The sequence below is a fragment of the Chiloscyllium plagiosum genome, unplaced genomic scaffold (assembly GCF_037043375.1).
Source record: "Chiloscyllium plagiosum isolate Xiang-an unplaced genomic scaffold, Cpla_swu_hap1 HiC_scaffold_14, whole genome shotgun sequence".
In the NCBI taxonomy this organism is placed as follows: Eukaryota; Metazoa; Chordata; class Chondrichthyes; order Orectolobiformes; family Hemiscylliidae; genus Chiloscyllium; species Chiloscyllium plagiosum.
Window position 1 is genome coordinate 22725078 of NW_028270152.1, and position 17305 is coordinate 22742382.

At 37.6% G+C, this 17305-nt stretch overlaps 2 protein-coding genes across 5 annotated transcripts in view; one reads left to right on the forward strand and one right to left on the reverse strand.

The window, feature by feature from the left end:
- brpf1 (bromodomain and PHD finger containing, 1) overlaps positions 1 to 15528 on the forward strand; it is a 54613-nt gene extending 39085 nt beyond the window's left edge. For 3 of the 4 annotated variants that reach the window (XM_043707789.2, XM_043707788.2, XM_087994157.1), the window contains exons 10-14: positions 200 to 333; positions 3408 to 3523; positions 6303 to 6457; positions 7327 to 7468; positions 14957 to 15528. In XM_043707789.2, the coding sequence (XP_043563724.1) occupies positions 200 to 333; positions 3408 to 3523; positions 6303 to 6457; positions 7327 to 7468; positions 14957 to 15073 (664 nt within the window). In that variant the 3' untranslated portion in view covers positions 15074 to 15528. Of the gene's footprint in view, positions 1 to 199; positions 334 to 3407; positions 3524 to 6302; positions 6458 to 7326 lie in introns of all 4 variants that reach the window. The other variant, XM_087994158.1, reaches the window with a different exon arrangement.
- The window catches only part of ccdc51 (coiled-coil domain containing 51), an 83850-nt gene that overhangs the window by 63749 nt on the left and 2796 nt on the right, over positions 1 to 17305 (reverse strand). The gene's annotated exons all lie outside the window — the stretch shown is intronic.

The window sequence follows — 17305 nt, forward strand, 5'->3', positions numbered from 1 at the left end:
CTGTCCGTGCTGCAACATACTTCATGATAGTACCACTTCTCTTTAATATAATGTCAAAGTTTGTATCCGAAAATGAGGATGCAATTGCAAGTGTGAGTACCACTACCAGTCGTTCACTGGGTGACAAGTAGAAGTGTGCTGAGCAAATAGCAGGAAATAGCACATCTGTCCTAAAAAAGAATCTTCTTCCTCACACTAGCACAACCCCTTCGAAGCAGGGTCGAGGGAAGCCTTCCTTTTCCCGAGTGAATTTCCATGAAGATAGTAGTGAGGACACTTCCTGTACAGAGAATGAATCCTATCCAATTGGATCAAGCAGACATGGACATGGTGGTGAGTCCACTTTTGGAGGGGGTTAAACAAGTTTTAGAATTTCTCAGTTAAGTTCTAAAACATTTTTCTTTTATCAAGTCATAAACACAAATGGTACTATCAAGCAAGGAAGATGAATGTTTGTTCTGAATGAGGTATGTCCCATCAAGTTTGACAACAGCACCTGATCTTTTAGAAGCAAAGTACATGAAAACATTGTGTACGCACGTGTTTATGTGCACATATGTTCATATGTGACATTGTACAAAATGCTACATTGTCTCTTAAATGTTATTCTAATGTAGCATATTATTTTTGAGCAATGTAGGATGCAAAGTGAATAAGGAGAAAGTTTCTATGTGTAACAAAAATGTATTCCTATAAAGATTACAAAAGCATAAGATCAAAGTTTATTGTAACGAGGCCAAAATATAATTGCATAGACACAAAGCTTGAGCACACATGGATAACATCAGTTAATATTTTACATCTGTACATTTGAAAGGTTAATGGATCTTTATTCTTTACAGTTGCCAATGGACTTGCTTTGTGTTTCCAGCATTTTCAGTTCATTTGACAAACTCCAGTAAAAACAAATTATATTTATTGATATTTAATGTACTATCATAAGAGGAATGTCAAGGTTTGAATTTCTGTGCATTGTACTCCTTTTTCATTAATTTGTTTGAGTTATGTTGTGCATGATTTCTGTGACCAGTGTTTTCCCTTTCACTTTGAATGCAGAATCCATCTTTTCTGTCTGTCTTGCTTCAGTGAACCCGACAAGCATCACAAAAAACATTAAATTGCTGGTGAAACTCTGCAGGTCTGGTAGCATCTTTAGGGGGAAAGCAGAGTTAATGTTTCAAGTTCAGTCTTCAGCTTCTGATGAAGAGTCACCAGACTTGAAATGTTAACTCTGCTTTCTCTCGCAAATGTTACCAATCTGCTGAGTTTCACAGCTTCTGTTTTTGTTTCAGATCTTCAGTATCTGCAGTGCTTTACATTATACCCACGAGCATCACATTAGTTAGTGCATATGGATTGGATATAACCTGAGGAAAAAAGATTTGGGAAAATATGTGCACTTTTCTGGTTTCATATCATTCTTTCCTTGTACTGTGTAGAAACGGCATATATTCTAATTGAAAGATCATTTTAATGAAATCATAATCTGACTCTCCATTATGGATTTTGTATTGTATCACTGGGAAAACTGCTTGTTTATCAGTGGTGTTAATAAGTGTTTTTCAAATATTGGAAATGTCCAGATAAATTTTGTCCAGTCCAAATGTCCATCCCTCCATGTCTTCCAACTCACCCTCACCTTTAATCGTCAGTATTGCCCTGAACAAGCTTTGCAGGTAAATTAATCAATTGGAAAACATAAATGGTTAATTATCATGGGTGCTCTGGTGATGGGGGAAAGAAAACATTTAGTTGCTTGCAAGAGCACTTCTAGATTTGAATTTTTTAAATGAAAATGTTCAGAAAGGGCTCTTATGGTATAGTAGTTGGTCCCTACCTCTGAACCAGTATATCCAGCTTCAGGTCTCACCACCTCTAGAGGTGTGTCATAACATCTGAAAATAGGCCAGCGAGAACTCTTGTGTAGGGGCAGTAGTACTGTCCCTACCTCTAAGCCAGATGGCCTGGGTTCCAGTCCCCCCTGCTTCATTTGAGTAGGTCAATCAAAATATCTGAAAATGACCTGGAGAGGCCTTAATCATGGTTGGGGGGGGGGGTGGGGAGTGTAGGTGCTCATACTTCTTTCCTGTTTCTGGTGCCAAGTGGCGATCAGAGAGAAACCAGTCCCACTGTTAATCTGCATTATATTTGAATTGTTAAATAATATTAATAAACATCATTTTATTCTTGGGGAAACACAACATTTTCATTCAATCTAAGTCAGAAAAGACTTCATTAATCATTAACTATTTATATATCCAAATACAGTGTACGAGGACGAATAATCTCCCTTTTCCAGTAATGTCTTACCACTATCGTACCGACCAACTCTCCAAAGCCCATTATTTAATCCCAATCATTTGCTTTCACTAAATAACATATACTCCGAATGCATATTGCAAACTCCTCAAATTTCCTTACCTTCAACTCATCCAAACATTAATGCCATTACTCAGTCTTCTCAAATACTCACCACATATTGCCAGTACCACTATTTTCCCTCATCACTAACTGCTAACTCTCCAAATACTTAACTTGTGGTTATCATAAAAGACTAGTGTTTCAACAGTTTTTTCTCAGCTATTCCGGGAACCAAGGAGGAAACCAAAAGTAAATATATTTCAGAATTCTTCTATCACTAACTGAAGTCTGAGCTAAAATAACACAACTGTAGAAATACATTTTGTAACTTGGTCAGTTCTATATTTAAAGTTACATTATTAAGTAAGTGATTTAAACACCCTTGTATTAGCAGTTACTGAATTTTATTTGTTTCCTATGACTAACATAGAGCTGGGATTCGTAGTTTTCCCAGAGCTATCATTCCATCAGTTGAGAAGGGAACAAGTTTATTTTCAAGAAATTTTTTTTAATAGGTGCATTCATTTATGGGATGTGGCCATCACTGCCAGGCCAGCCTTTGTTCCCATCCAATGTCGTGGTGAAAAGATTGTAATGATGATAAAATAGTGGTAACTTAAGATGGGGTCACATAGGTGAATAGTTTGTGAAGCAGTGCCTGTGTACTTTGGTTCCCTTCATATATGTATACAGTCTAGCAAGGTCATGTATGGACCTTGTATTGTTGCTATGAACTTTAACCCCGAATTACATGCACTATTGCTGTGAATGCTGAAATACTGAAGTCACTGGTGATTTTATACAAACTCATTGGCCCACGGTCTTTGTGGGAATAGAAGTTAAACAAAGTCCAGTAATCTGAAATGGCCTAGAAGCATTTTACATTTCAGTACAAATCATAAAAGTGCTATAAATACCTGATTTCTATTACAAAAGAAAATTCAGATCTTTTGTCCTTAGTTGCTCTCACTCTGCATGTGGTACAGAGAATTCTTTTAAAAATCTCTATTGAATATCTCTTTTCTAAATCTCTCCTTTTGTAACAGTGCGTAAAGGATTAAGCCGATCTACGGGCTGGATGTCAGATGATGAAGACAGTCCTTTGGAATCTCTGGATTTGGTCTGGGCAAAGTGCCGGGGATACCCATCCTATCCAGCCCTGGTACGTCCTTTGACTTAAAAGTGTATGATGAAGCAGCAAGTGGGCAGGACATTTGCCTCTGAGCCATTCCTCGATGCTTCTTTTACCATGTGTCACTTCTGAATCCATAAGTTATAATTTTGTTCAAATAATGAAACTTGGACATTTTTTCAATTAGTTTTGTTAACATTAGAGTTTTACTTTGTGGGCAGCATCTCTGTGGGCTAGATATGATAGTGCTGATCCCTCTTGCCTAAGACCATATGAACAAGGAACAGGATTGGGCCGTTCGGCTCCTCAAACCCGCTCCATCATTCAGTAGGATCATTTCTGATCTGACAATCCTCATGTCTACTTTCCCGCCTTTCCCCATAACTCTTGATTTCCCCCATTGATTAAGAATGTATCTTTCTCAGCCCCCTGATGGTCCCGATCCCCCTTGCCTCTCTCCTGCCCCTGTGTCTATTCACATACTGGCCCTGATGGTGCTGACCATCCCAATACTCCCTTTCACACCTGACAGAATTTACCCTCTCCCTCCCTGTCAACCCTCGTCACTCTAGCTGATGCATTTAGCATTTCACTGGTTTCATACCTGCTTTCAAAAGTTGTAAGTAGATCCACGTAAAGTTCATGTAACTGTGGGCCAAATAGTCCTAAGATCCATGGTTCTTGGCATCTCATCCCAGTGTTATTGGAATCACAGAGCAATATGAGCAGGGTTAAACTGAGAATGGGAACTTCAAACTTCCCACATAAGTTCTGTGGATGTATTTGTGTTGGGGACTTACTTAGGATCCTGAAGTGCATCAACAATGTTGGGTCAGAGGTCTCTCGCCCAAATTGAAAGATTTGGGCGAATGAATCAGCTGAATTCTGGTCTGTTTACTCATCAGTGACAGAAAAGATTTGAATTGATGTAGTGCCTTTCATGACCACATGCTGTCCTGAGTGATTTACAACTAATTAATTTTTAATTTGAACTGTGGGTCACTGTTGTATTACAGCAGCTAATGAGCACTTAGGAACTCCCACAAAGAGCATTGTAATAAAGACCAGATATCTTTCTTTGTGATGTTAATTGAGGGATAAATATTGGAGGCAGTGTTCTCTCTAAGCTGTGCATGCGTGCAGCAGTTCTGATGTTCTGGGAGTCACTGCCATGCATGGACCTCAAAGGCATGTGAAGCCAGTAGGAAAATTAGGGGGAATGCTGATTGGACATTAAATCCTTTTCCTTTCCTTTTTGATCCTGATTTGACTATAAATAGGTATGCCTTGCTCAATCTCCCTCGAAGGGAGACCATTACACTGACATCACTGAGCAGGGATCTCTCATGTGATGTCACTAACTTCACGCCACATAAAAATACTGTTGTGTCTGATTTGATAAATTTAAGTTGTAAAATACGCTGGTAGTTGGAATAAAGAGGAACCTTTTGGCTCTTGTGAGAACCTACCAGCCCCAGAATATACCTCCATACCTCTCAATGAACTGATAGCACAGATCCAAATTGAGACACAATGTTGACACAAAATTATATTGAAAACAGTGTATTATTATGCTGATAATATCCCTGTCCCAGTCAATCAACATTCTGATTGAAAATGAAAGTTTCCAGACTTTTCAGAATGCACAATGAATTAAAATTATTCTATGCATGTAGAATTCCGTACCTTCCATCTGAGAAAGTAGTATTAGTGAAATGGCCTCATGCAAAACAGCACAGCCATGGGATCAGTCTATATCGGGTCCTTCATTCTGGTGAATTGTTGCAAGACACAATTCCCAGCATGAGCAAAACCAATGTAGTGTACAAAATCCCATGCAAGGACTGCACAAAACACTACACAGGGACAAACAGGAAGACAGCTAACGATCCGCATCCATGAACACCAACTAGCCAAAAAAAAAACAGGGGATTGCCTGCCAAAAAAAAAAGGGAGTAAGGGCAGTGTTTGTCACTGGCCACCCGGGTGTAAAAAAAAAAGAAAAAAAAAAACGCCAACTAGCCATGAAACGACACGACCAGCTATCCTTAGTAGCCACACACGCAGATGACAAGCAACATGAATTCAACTGGGACAACACTACTATTATAGGACAAGCCAAACAGAGAACAGCCCGGGAATTCCTAGAGGCATGGCACTCATCCACAGATTCAATCAATAAGCACATCGACCTGGACCCAATATACCGGCCACTGCAACGGACAGCTGGAACTGACAACCGGAAGCGGCAGATTCAAACCACTACAAATGCTGGAGGAAAGATTACAGAAGCGCTTCACAGGAGGCTCCCAAGCACTGAGGATGTCACCTAGACAGGGACGAAACGTCTGCAACACAAACTCCCAGCTCAGCGAACAGAACCACAACAATGAGCACCCGAGCTACAAATCTTCTCACAAACTTTGGTTTATTTAATCACTTGTAAACCTGATAATCCTAATAACTCCTGTGAGATTTGGAAACTAACAACTACCCACAGTTACTACAGATGCTCTTACTTTGTCTACACAATGAACTGGTGTGAACATCTTGCACTTATTCCCTTTAACAACTGAGCCATCAAGATTTGCTATAGTGCAATTAAAGATCCAGAGCATGGAACATGCCCACTTTACTCCTCCATTTCATTCTAAATTAAAAGAGATAATTGCAAAATACAAACCTAATAAACTTTGTGTTTGTAATATTACTAAGAAGACAAGTTAGTTGTTTTAAACTGTGGTACAAACTGCGTTTGAAAGGAGATCATATTCATTAAGATGTTGTTGCATATGTGTAACTACTCTAGATTATTGATCCGAAGATGCCTCGGGAAGGGCTTTACCATCACGGTGTTCCGATACCTGTTCCACCACTTGATGTGCTCAAGCTGGGAGAACAAATGACTGTGGAAGCCCGGGAACACCTCTACCTCGTTCTTTTCTTTGACAACAAGAGAACATGGTAATACTGAAAGAACTTCTCTTTCTTGTTCAGACCACATGACTACAGAGTTGAATCAGATTAGTTAGGCTCGAGGACATCGCCATTTTAAAATAGTCACTGACCGTAAGGGAAAAGTAAGTAAATACTTGAAGCACAGCAAGATAAAAGGAATAGGAGACAGCAAGGTATTGGGATTAAATAAGATTATTCTAGCAGATTCAGCATAGATGTGTTGGTCCAAACAGCAACTTTTGCACTGTTAAAGTATATGTACAAATTGAGCTTTATAGTGGGGTTCGTAATCTCAAACATGTTCTGCACTTGGTAAGCATTGATAAAACGTTAATAAAATCATTAACTTGAATCTGATTATAAAGCCACAATTTGTACATTAATGTCTTCTGTAGATGTTTAAGACAGAGATATGTAAATTTACACTAGTCTCCGAGAAAAAAAATCTTCAACTCTAAAAGAACAACCTACAACTACCCAATTGCTCTAACTGATTAGATAAAAATTACTTAAAAATAAATTTTAAAAATAAATTTACCCTATCAAAACAATAATTTACTTTTTGTTTCTCTGATATTTGTCATGAGATGAGTATTCGAAATATCTTTGCGAACAATCCACAGAGCATAAATTCAGGTCCCACAATTGCAGAAGAAGAAACATTGCTACTTCCTCAGGATGACCAGAAAAGAACAATAACTAGGCCTTTGCAATGAGTACATATAACTGATACATATAGTTAAGTGGAGGGAGTGTGGAAGGAAAAGGAAAGAGTTTGAAGATGATGGAAAATAAAGTATTGTGAAAATATTTATATACGTTATTTATATAAGGCACTTTTATACAATACTGTACATAATGTTTTTATTACTCAGGCAATGGCTCCCTCGAACAAAGCTCGTCCCTCTTGGTGTGGACCAGACCCTGGATAAAATGAAGATGTTAGAGGGGAGGAAATCAAACATCAGGAAATCGGTGCAGATAGCATATCATCGTGCCATGCAACATCGAAGCAAGGTGCAGGGCGAGCAGAGCAGCGATTCCAGTGACACTGACTGACCATAGAAATTTCATTCATTTTTTAATGTTTTATTTTTTTAAAATAAAAATGGACCTGCAACTCAGTGATACTGAGTGTAAAATGCAGAAGACAGCACCGTCTCAAAGCACTGAATTTTAAACTATAAAGTACGGAGCAGAGACAGAACAGTGCTGGCCGCTAGACATGAGCCGATGGACAGCCGAGGGTTCTGAAAACAGGAAGCAGAGCAGCTATTCTGACAGTACTAAACTGTGTTAAACAAGAGTCAAACCATTCTTTAAAACACAAAATTAAAATAAGGAATACAGTCATCAGATTTGGCTAAACCTCTAAGTCTAGATTTTTTTTATATAAAGTTGGCAAAATCGGAAACCACACAAGTGGCTTTAATTAAATTCAGAGCATAAAATGAGCAATATAGAGCATCGGATACTGTGAAGCCATGGATTGCCTTAACTCTTACTTGCTTAGAATTATGAATAAGTGATATTATGGACTTGCAATTCCTGTATGAAGTCCATTTCTTATGATCGTATTTACATAATGAAAACCCTCATAGAGAACAGGTTTCTCCATTACATTACTTATCCATAATTTCCAGTTGAGGAAAGCTAAACTCAACTAACACTGATGACCTAAAAAGGAAAGTGAGAAGGGTGCTCTGACCAGAGGGAAGTAAAAGCTGAAAGCATTGACAATAATTAAATGTGGAGAAAAGTGACTAACATAATGAAATTGAGTAAGTTCACTGCTAGATTCATGTTTGTTTACAAATTACATAAGACAACTCTAATTGTTTTGGGACAGTAATTCTAATTTAAAACCTGCTGCTAAATACCACACTTCAAAAAAGCAAATTATAATATATACACTGTCATTTCATTGAAGTTATAGCCATCTTATTCATCCCATAAAATCAGTGAAGACTTATACTATTGATATTAAATATACTGAGTACACTTATCTATTCATGTATACAGTTGCACATATATCTGTTGCACTTGGGTTTCTCTCAAAGTCACATTTGTGCTTCCAGATTTAACCTTTGACTTGCCTGTTAAATTACTGGAAAACTAAAGTCTGACCTTCTGCAAAACAAGTTAATCTGAGAACATGCCCAAAAAGAACCCATTCAACTTGTTTTTGTCCTTTGGCTTAAATTATGCTGGCAGTACTTTCTGAACTCTGGGATAGATGTGTTTTTCTTGACAGAAAATAAGTGAGAAAGTGAGGACTGCAGATGCTGGAGATCAGAGCTTAAAAATGTGTTGCTGGAAAAGCGCAGCAGGTCAGGCAGCATCAAAGGAACAGGAGAATCGACGTTTCGGGCATAAGCCCTTCTTCAGGAATGAAGAATGAGAAAATAAGTGAGAGTCAGTTATCAGAGTTTTATAGGCTGTTAGAACTGCATTTTTTCCCAGTCTTAGTGTATAAAAATATGCACAGCTGGGATATTATCTCAACTTTTGCATTCTTGTTCAATCACATTTTCACCCTGTCTGTTCTGTTTGGGAAAGGGTCAATATCTTCTTCAACAGGATAATTAACTGGTGAAAGGTACCTTTGGTAGGCTACATAGGTAATTGAATGAACCTATGAACTCAATTGTTCACTGCTCTGAATTGAACATTAAGTCTGTATTTTAAAAAGACTGTGGTGAACAGGATTATTAGATTCCCTTGAGAGAGGCTGATCACTATAGGGATGTGGAAAGGCCATCTCCTTCATGTCAACAACTTTGTTGCTACATGTAACATTATTTTTAAAGCAAATAGTTTTTGTTGAGTTTCTCTGTTCAGTTTTTTCTGAACAATTTGCCATTTTCCATCCAAAACAGACACTTTATTTGGTCAAGGGGGAGTAACTTAAGAGCAAGTTGTGTTATGTAATTATCAGGCAGACGGTTTTAAAGCGACTTCTGGTTTGATAGAGGTTTGACAGAGTCACCAGACAGGTTGGTGCTGCAGAATTTCACAGGTACAGTATTGTGTCAGGTACATGGTACCTTCTGTTCTCCTGAAGACCATACTTAAAACTTGATCGTAGAGATTGAGTTCTGGTGAAAGTCTATGTTACTGTAAGTAGAAAGCTGCGATTGAAAGCTAAAGTTTTTAGGAAGAAAGCTGGAACACTATGTATGTCTCAGGGAAAGGGAGGAGTACTTCCATTGTTAAGTACGTTAATGCCTCTCCAGAGAAAATGGAAAATAATTAATTAGAACATATCTCATTGTGGTTAAATACCTTGTCAGGACTGTCTGATAATGTTAATTCATATAAACTAAGGAGGTCCCAATACTCTCTGGTCTATGGTGACTTCAGTTTGGGTATAAGTGGAGATGCTATAGTTGATCGCAATGTTGGGTGTTATATGAAAGGGGAATTAATCGGCTTGGGTCTCTGCTCCAGCTACACATTTTCAATGCCAGCATTTTTGGTAGGGGCCAACACATTTTGTGCTTATGTATAACATTGCTACATGTAAAAGAGTTAGTACTTCATGGAGGTGAAGCCAAACAGAAATCAAGTATATTCTTCCCAAGAGCAAATATTCCTTGGAAAAGATTCTTAATGACCTGCTTATTTTGTGAGGCAAAAACATAACTGGAAATTATTTGTTCTAAAGTTGTGCTATTATTGTGCCTCCATCTGCTGTGGGAATTATGTCAGTCCAACACTATTGATAACTTTAGACTTTGCCAGTATTTACAATAATGATAAACTTTTAGAATACCTAACCTTATTGAAACCCTTAAAGTACTTCACTCTATAAAGTACAGTAACTGTGTCAGCAAACGTGATATTGCTACTCCTGGACTGAAATTGGAGGGTGGAAGCAATCCCTAACTCCATTCATAGGACGGGCTGCAGTGAGAATACCTGTCCTTGGCCAGGAAATGTCTTAAGTGTATTCTGAGGGTCAAATTCTAAATAGTAAATATTGTCCTCCTTACCCAACCCCGTAATTACTGTTGGTTAAAGAGATGTACAGTCACTCCATTAAGTGCTCAAATTAATTGTTATGTACAATCATTCACTGCTTTTGAAGTGTCGATAATTTAGAAACATCTTATCAAGAAGACTTTGGATAAAGCCCCAAGACAGATTTATCATTCAGTATCTTTCTGCAAATGAAATCCTGAATCTAATTTGTATATCAGATGTTTTGGGGAGGGGGGGATGAATTCAACTACCTTTGAGTTTGTTTCGCCAACTTCTGTTCTACTTTCCTGAGGCTCAATGTGAAAGCACACGTTACTCTCCTAACCTTGACTCTATTACTCATGCTGCTTGTTGAATCCAGTGACTGAGAGGAGCATACATAGCAAAATTTCACATAATTGTGCTCAGCTTCAAGACTCCCAGAAACATGTTGGCTTTCACTATGAGAGTCAGACATAAAAGTTGTTGAGTGCAGCAATATGCTGTGAGTAATGCAAAATTTTATCCACCTATGCTATGATGGGAGGCATTGAACAGAAGCTAGACACTTGGCTGTTAGAGAACCAGTAATGACCAGCTGTTGGATGACTTTAAACTGACATGGAAAAAGGCTCAGGTGACTTGGTCTTCCATTGTGTGTGTATGTAGAAGATCTGAGGAACGGGCTGTATTTAGAAAAGCTGTTTTAAATCCAATGAGGACATGCATTTGCAGAGGGTTACTTAGGGTTAATGCATTTATGTGATTGGAATATCCCTGTGGGAAACGTTTTCTTTTAAAGTAGATATAAAATTTGCTAATGGCTTCAGTGTGGACTTGTTAGTTGGTGATATCTAATTCTTCTGAAATACCACTTAGGGTGACATGGTGTCAACAGTTGAAATCAAATTAGCAAAGATGAATAACTTTTTATGAATAACTTTCCAAATTGCAATAAAATTGCAATAAAAGCAAAAGGAGATTGATAGCATTAAGTCATCAGTATTGTCACATGCATCAACAGTGCATTTCAGTCCCTCTTATACCCAGCAGGTGCACATAACTTCTCACTTATTAGAACACCATCCCAAGGCAGGGATAGAGCTGCAAAAGAGAAGCAGTCAGTTGGACAGCTGAATCTCTGTGAATGGTATCTTGTGCTGCAATTGCACGGAAATATCTAATTAGCAGGTGGATACTATTACCATTAGAACTTAGCAAATACTTGTAATTTCCAATTTCAATCAGTGTTGATGCAGGAATGTTCAGTATATTCTATTTTCTGCTGTATGCTATTTTAAAGAAAACATTGTCTCCCCTTTCAAATGACAAAAACAGGATTCTGTCTCTCGTAAAATCACCAGCAGTAATTTCTAGTTTTTAAATCCATTCACATTTCTGGCCAGTTCGAGGATTTAAAATGGAGTTGTTTGTGTAATCATTGTCTTTCTTGGAAATACCTTTAGTGTGCTTTTTGAACACATGCCCTAGTTTACATCCAATCCACTAATGACCTTCGCTGAATAAGTGCCAATATGGTTCAAGGCTTTATTTACTGGTATTCAGAAACGACATTAACCAGTCAGTTTTTATCCTTTCTATAATGGCTAACTGAAATGATAGCCACCTATTGAAAATTGATGAGATCTAGCAGTAAGTGGGTGAATGAGCCAGAACTTTCAAAGTCACTTAATATGTAAACGCAATTTTATTAATCTGTCCATGAAAAAAAACACTTTGCTGGATAAATTTGTCAGCTTTAATTACGTGTGTATGTTTTGTCTATAGTTTTTTATACAAAGCAGTGAAAAATAAAGACAGACATTAAAACACTTGCTAATATCCTAAAACATAAATTAGAAATTCCATTTTTTAAAAAGTAAACAGAACCATTCATATTTGATCAGCTTAGAGCCGCAAGCTTCCTACATATACATACTGATTGGGTAACAGTTCCTTTCTCTCATTGCTTACTGAATGCAAATTAATTTATAAATCAACATCAAAAATCATGCTAATCTTTGATAGTGAACTTCCTCTGTTGATTGATTTATTGTTACTATGCTCTTTAATTAATTTCATTTTATTCTCAATACCACCACACCCTCCCAAAAAAAAGTCTTCCACTGCTGGGCTCACTCTGCCACAGGTCACCATTCTGAGCATCCAGTTTGGAACTTGTCAAACCTTTAAATAAGAATAGAAGCATTCTTTTGTTGCATGCTGGGTTGGGTGGGGTTGGAGGGGGCATATCTACATTGTGTTCATACAAGTTGTAGCGTTTGTGGCTTTGGTGGCCAATGAAAGAGAAACAAGTGATGGGCTTGTCCTTTAGATGTCTGTGACCCTCTGGATGTTGGATGTCAGTACTCAGTGCTCGAATTGCTGAGCTTCTCCTTTATATTTGTTTCTAATCACTGTGTATTTTAGACTAAATTGGGACACAAAAATAATTCTGTTACTAAAGATCTAATTTGTTTTGAGTTTTAAGATAGGTTCAGTAAACTAAACTAGAATTCCATGCAGCAATTCTTATTTCTTCTAATCCTTTGAGAACATTTTTGGAGAAATGGCTTAAAATGGCTTTGGATGGGTTAAAGGGCTTTGAATGGGTATGTTTCATTTTAGTTAGATCCACAAATAAAGGCCTCTGTTTTCATAGCAATGATGGCTTCTCAACAGATATGTAACAAATTAGACTTCTGGCTGCCATTAGGGAATTGGATTATTACAGAGGTTTCAGCTAAAGAAATCTTTTAGAACCCATGCAATGATAGTTCCATCAGTGCAATGCTGGTATATAGCTTATGTCATAAATTCTCTGGATATTTCAAACTCCTTCCAAAACACATCTGGAAACACTCTGTTAAAGGAATAGGTGATGCAATGAAATTCTTAATACTTTCAGTTTACTTCAGGGATTTTTCGTGCTCCCAAATACTTAAGTTTACTATTTGCTTTTCGAAAAGAAATGCCAATTCAGGGCAATAGCAGGATTAAAAGGTGGCAAATTTTTCAAGACCATTGACACTGGTTAGAGGCTGTGTAATTTAGCCGTGGTGCAGAGCACTAGGCTTAATGGCACTGATGTTCAGTTTATTAACAGCTCAACCATTTTCTATTAATTCTGTGTCATACATACTTTACAGCTAACCCTGAGTTTAGCAAGATGACTCATCTTGGGTAAGAAGGAATGGTTTGATTATTTGTCTTAGAAAATAAATTGGTTTTTTTTTTAAATTGATGAAGTTTTAATTAATTCCTTCTATTTTGAAGCTTTTCGACAAATCTGTTTGTCAGTTTTCACCTTGTTGTACATCTAACACTTTTCACTTTGTTTTATTAATACTGCTTTTTTTTCTTTTGTTTTATATAAGCTCACCTATTATAGATGTGATATTAGATCTGCAAACAAGGAAGAGACCATGCTGCTATTGCAGTCCACCTGCAAAGCGAAGCTCATGTTCTCTTTCTTGTGGAATGTGGACATAAAATTCTCTTGTGTCCATTTTGGAATTTCACTAGGTGCCATAATTTTGCTGTAACCCGAATAATTTGTAAATTCTTATTGGATCAAAATATTGGATTGCACTTGCAGAATGTTGTGTACATGCCTGCTGTTATGGATAAACTTTTTAGGGGTATTTCACAACATTGAAAGTTTTTTTAAAAATTGACTTAGAAGGATGTGAATAATTCTTTGACGAGTGTGCTTTGTTAGTACACGAGATGGTCAGTGTGGTAAGTAGTTACAGGGGAATAATTGAGATCAGATGAGTAGGGAAGTGTGAGGGAGTAATAATGTTCCAAGGTTGTTAAATGCAATTGCAACTATCAGGGGAAGTATTCACAGCATAAATACATCTTTGTCTCCTGTACAGCCTAACTTTTTCATGGAGTTGTTCTGACCTATCAGAAAAATAGTTGTTAAAAAAGAAACTCCATTTCAAAGATAAACCTGGGCAGGAAGACAAAAATAAAATTAATTTTGATCAGTCTGCACTCAAAAATAGCCATCATCTTTCCTGTTAATGGCTCCCCTTTAATGTTTACATGACATTAATTTGGCAGTTTTCCTTTATACAATGATTTAGTGCCATGCTTGACTTGAAAATATTCATTTTCTGAAGTAGAAAAATTGTCACCTCCTTTTTCAGCCTCCTCCTTTTCCAGCCGCCTCCTTTTCCCTTTTTAAAAAGCCTCCCTCCCCAACCCCTGCCGAGCATCAAGTGGTTTCATAAGACAGTTGAACAGATTGACTAAAAATATCTACAAGAGCACTTTTATACATGAAGGTTCAGACAGTCTGATGTAACACCCTTTGATCAAACTCTTCAAAGTGTGATATTTTGCAGCATCCCTCATTACATTTGCATCAGGTGTAAAATTATATTTAAGTTGTAATATGGATATATTGAAGCCTGCAGATTTGTTGGGTAGACTCCCCCCTCCCAAACAGACTTTTTTTAAAAAAATGTAATTTGCTTTCCAAAAGAAGAAGAAACATGTAAAAAAACAAACCCTCTGGTCTTTTACACACAGGACATGGGTACCAAAATTGGTGGTTCATTGGTGGAGAACAAGGACACCAAACAGTGCAATGCAGAAGAAAGTTGTCTACCTGGAAAACGCATTTTATATAAAAGCTCTGTCTGTTAACAGGTGAACATGAATCGATGACTCAGTCAGCTCAAGGTTATGCCCTAGGCAAATCCGTTGTAAATAATGTACATTGTTATGCTAAGGATTTTTAAATTATTTTTTTGTTTGTAAACATCTCTTGACATTTCTAGGCTTTCAGCAAAAATACTTCTTTGAGTACATTAAAATGGACATCATGAAACCTTTTCTAAATTTTTGCAGGTAATTCTAGTGGGCAGCAAACTGGTGTGGTGTGATAGCAGACACACCTTTTTAAACAAGTACAATTAAAAATAACCATACAAAATACAAAAACCCTTTCATACTTTGGGCTGGGAGCATGGTACTCCAATCCAGCAAAAAAAACCTAGATACTCCTTTAATTTCTAGAATGTTTTCAGTTTGTATTTATTTTGGAAGAAAAAATCTATCTGATTCTTAGGAAAATAAATAAATGGCTATTTGAAAACTTGTCACTTGTTTCACATTATTCAAGCTTTTGCCAATTCCTCCTATCTTTCTAAAATAGAAAGGAAGACTGATGACAAAAGGCCTCTCCCACCTTTAGAATCCCACCAATTAGAAAATACATTGCAATATAATTAATTTCTATCTGACATGGGAATGTTAACATTGGATATCTATGGTAGTGTTTTGAGGGGCTTGAAACGCAGACGGACCTGGAAGTGCATAATTGCAACTCCTTGAAGATGGCACAGCAAGTTGATATGGCAATTCAGAAGGCTTTGCAAATTTGGGGAAGTCCTGTTAAACAAATAATTTGTTAGACCTTGGATAAAATTAAAAGAAAAATTTTCATTTATTTAACATGTCATGTGACTACAGGATTATCCCAAAGCTCTTTCCAGCCACAGAAATGCAGTTACAACTATACAGTAGGAAATAGCAACCAGTTTTCACACAGCAAACTCTTACAAACACCAGTGTATTCATGATCAGACCCTTTTGATTTTGAGTGAGATGGGGGACATATTTGCCGAAACTTCAAAGATAACCTCCTCCTCCGCAATAGGATAGGATAATGGGAATCTTTGTGTCAAATGGGCAGCACCAGAGAAAAAAAAAGTTGGGTGATGGGTGCTTCTGTATAATTTTCCCCTACACACTTTCTGCCTACTTTAAACTTTTCCTCCATCAGGCATGTAATTTCCCTTCTTCTAAGGCTTACATGTCAATTTAATTTAAGCTTTTCAAACTCAATCATCGACTCCACAAATTGCAAATATTTACAACGTTTACTTATCCATTCTTAGAGTCATAGAGATGTACAGCATGGAAACAGACCCTTCGGTCCAACCATCCATGCCAACCAGATATCCCAACCCAATCTAATCCCATCTGCCAGCACCTGGCCCATATCCCTCCAAAACCTTCCTATTCATATACCTATCCAAATGCCTCTCAAATGTTACAATTGTACCAGCCTCCATCACTTCCTCTGGCAGCTCATTCCATACATGCGCCTCTCGGTGTGAAAAAGTTGCCCCGTAGGTCTCTTGTATATCTTTCCCCTCTCACCCTAGACATATGCCCCCTAGTTCTGGACTCCCCAACCCGAGAAAAGACTTTGCCTAGTTACCCTATCCATGCCCCTCATAATTTTGTAAACCTCTATAACGTCACCCCTCCACCTCCGACGCTCCAGGGAAAACAGCCCCAACCTGTTAAGCCTCTCCCTATCGCTCAATTCCATTCTGGATGTCCTTCTTGCGTGGTTCATTTTTATGACAAAGCTGCATTTCAGAAACTATTTGGACTGAATGTTGTTAGAATATAAAAAGACAAATTTTCAACATTTGAGAATAAAGGAGTGATATCAGGATAAAAAATAATCGATAAAAAGGAGAATCTAAAGTTATCTTTTTATGGCAACAAAAAATAAATCCATCTTGGCTTCTTCCTGAGGTGCCCACTATCTCAAATGCCAGTTTTCAGCCAATTTGAGATAGCCAATGTGATTCACCATATGATAACAAGAAACAGGTGGAGGCACTGGATGTGAAAAGGCTATGGACAGTGACAACCTTTGGAAATAGTACTGAAGAGGGTGGTTCAGAGCTTGTTGCATGCCCTGGAAACCTTTCACTAGAGCTACAACACAGACATCGAACCCACAATGAGGAAAATTGCCAAGGTATATGCTGTACACAAAAATCAGGACAAATCCAACCCAGAAAAGTACAGCACTGTCAATACTTTTAATTGTCAGCAAAATGATGGAAAATGGTA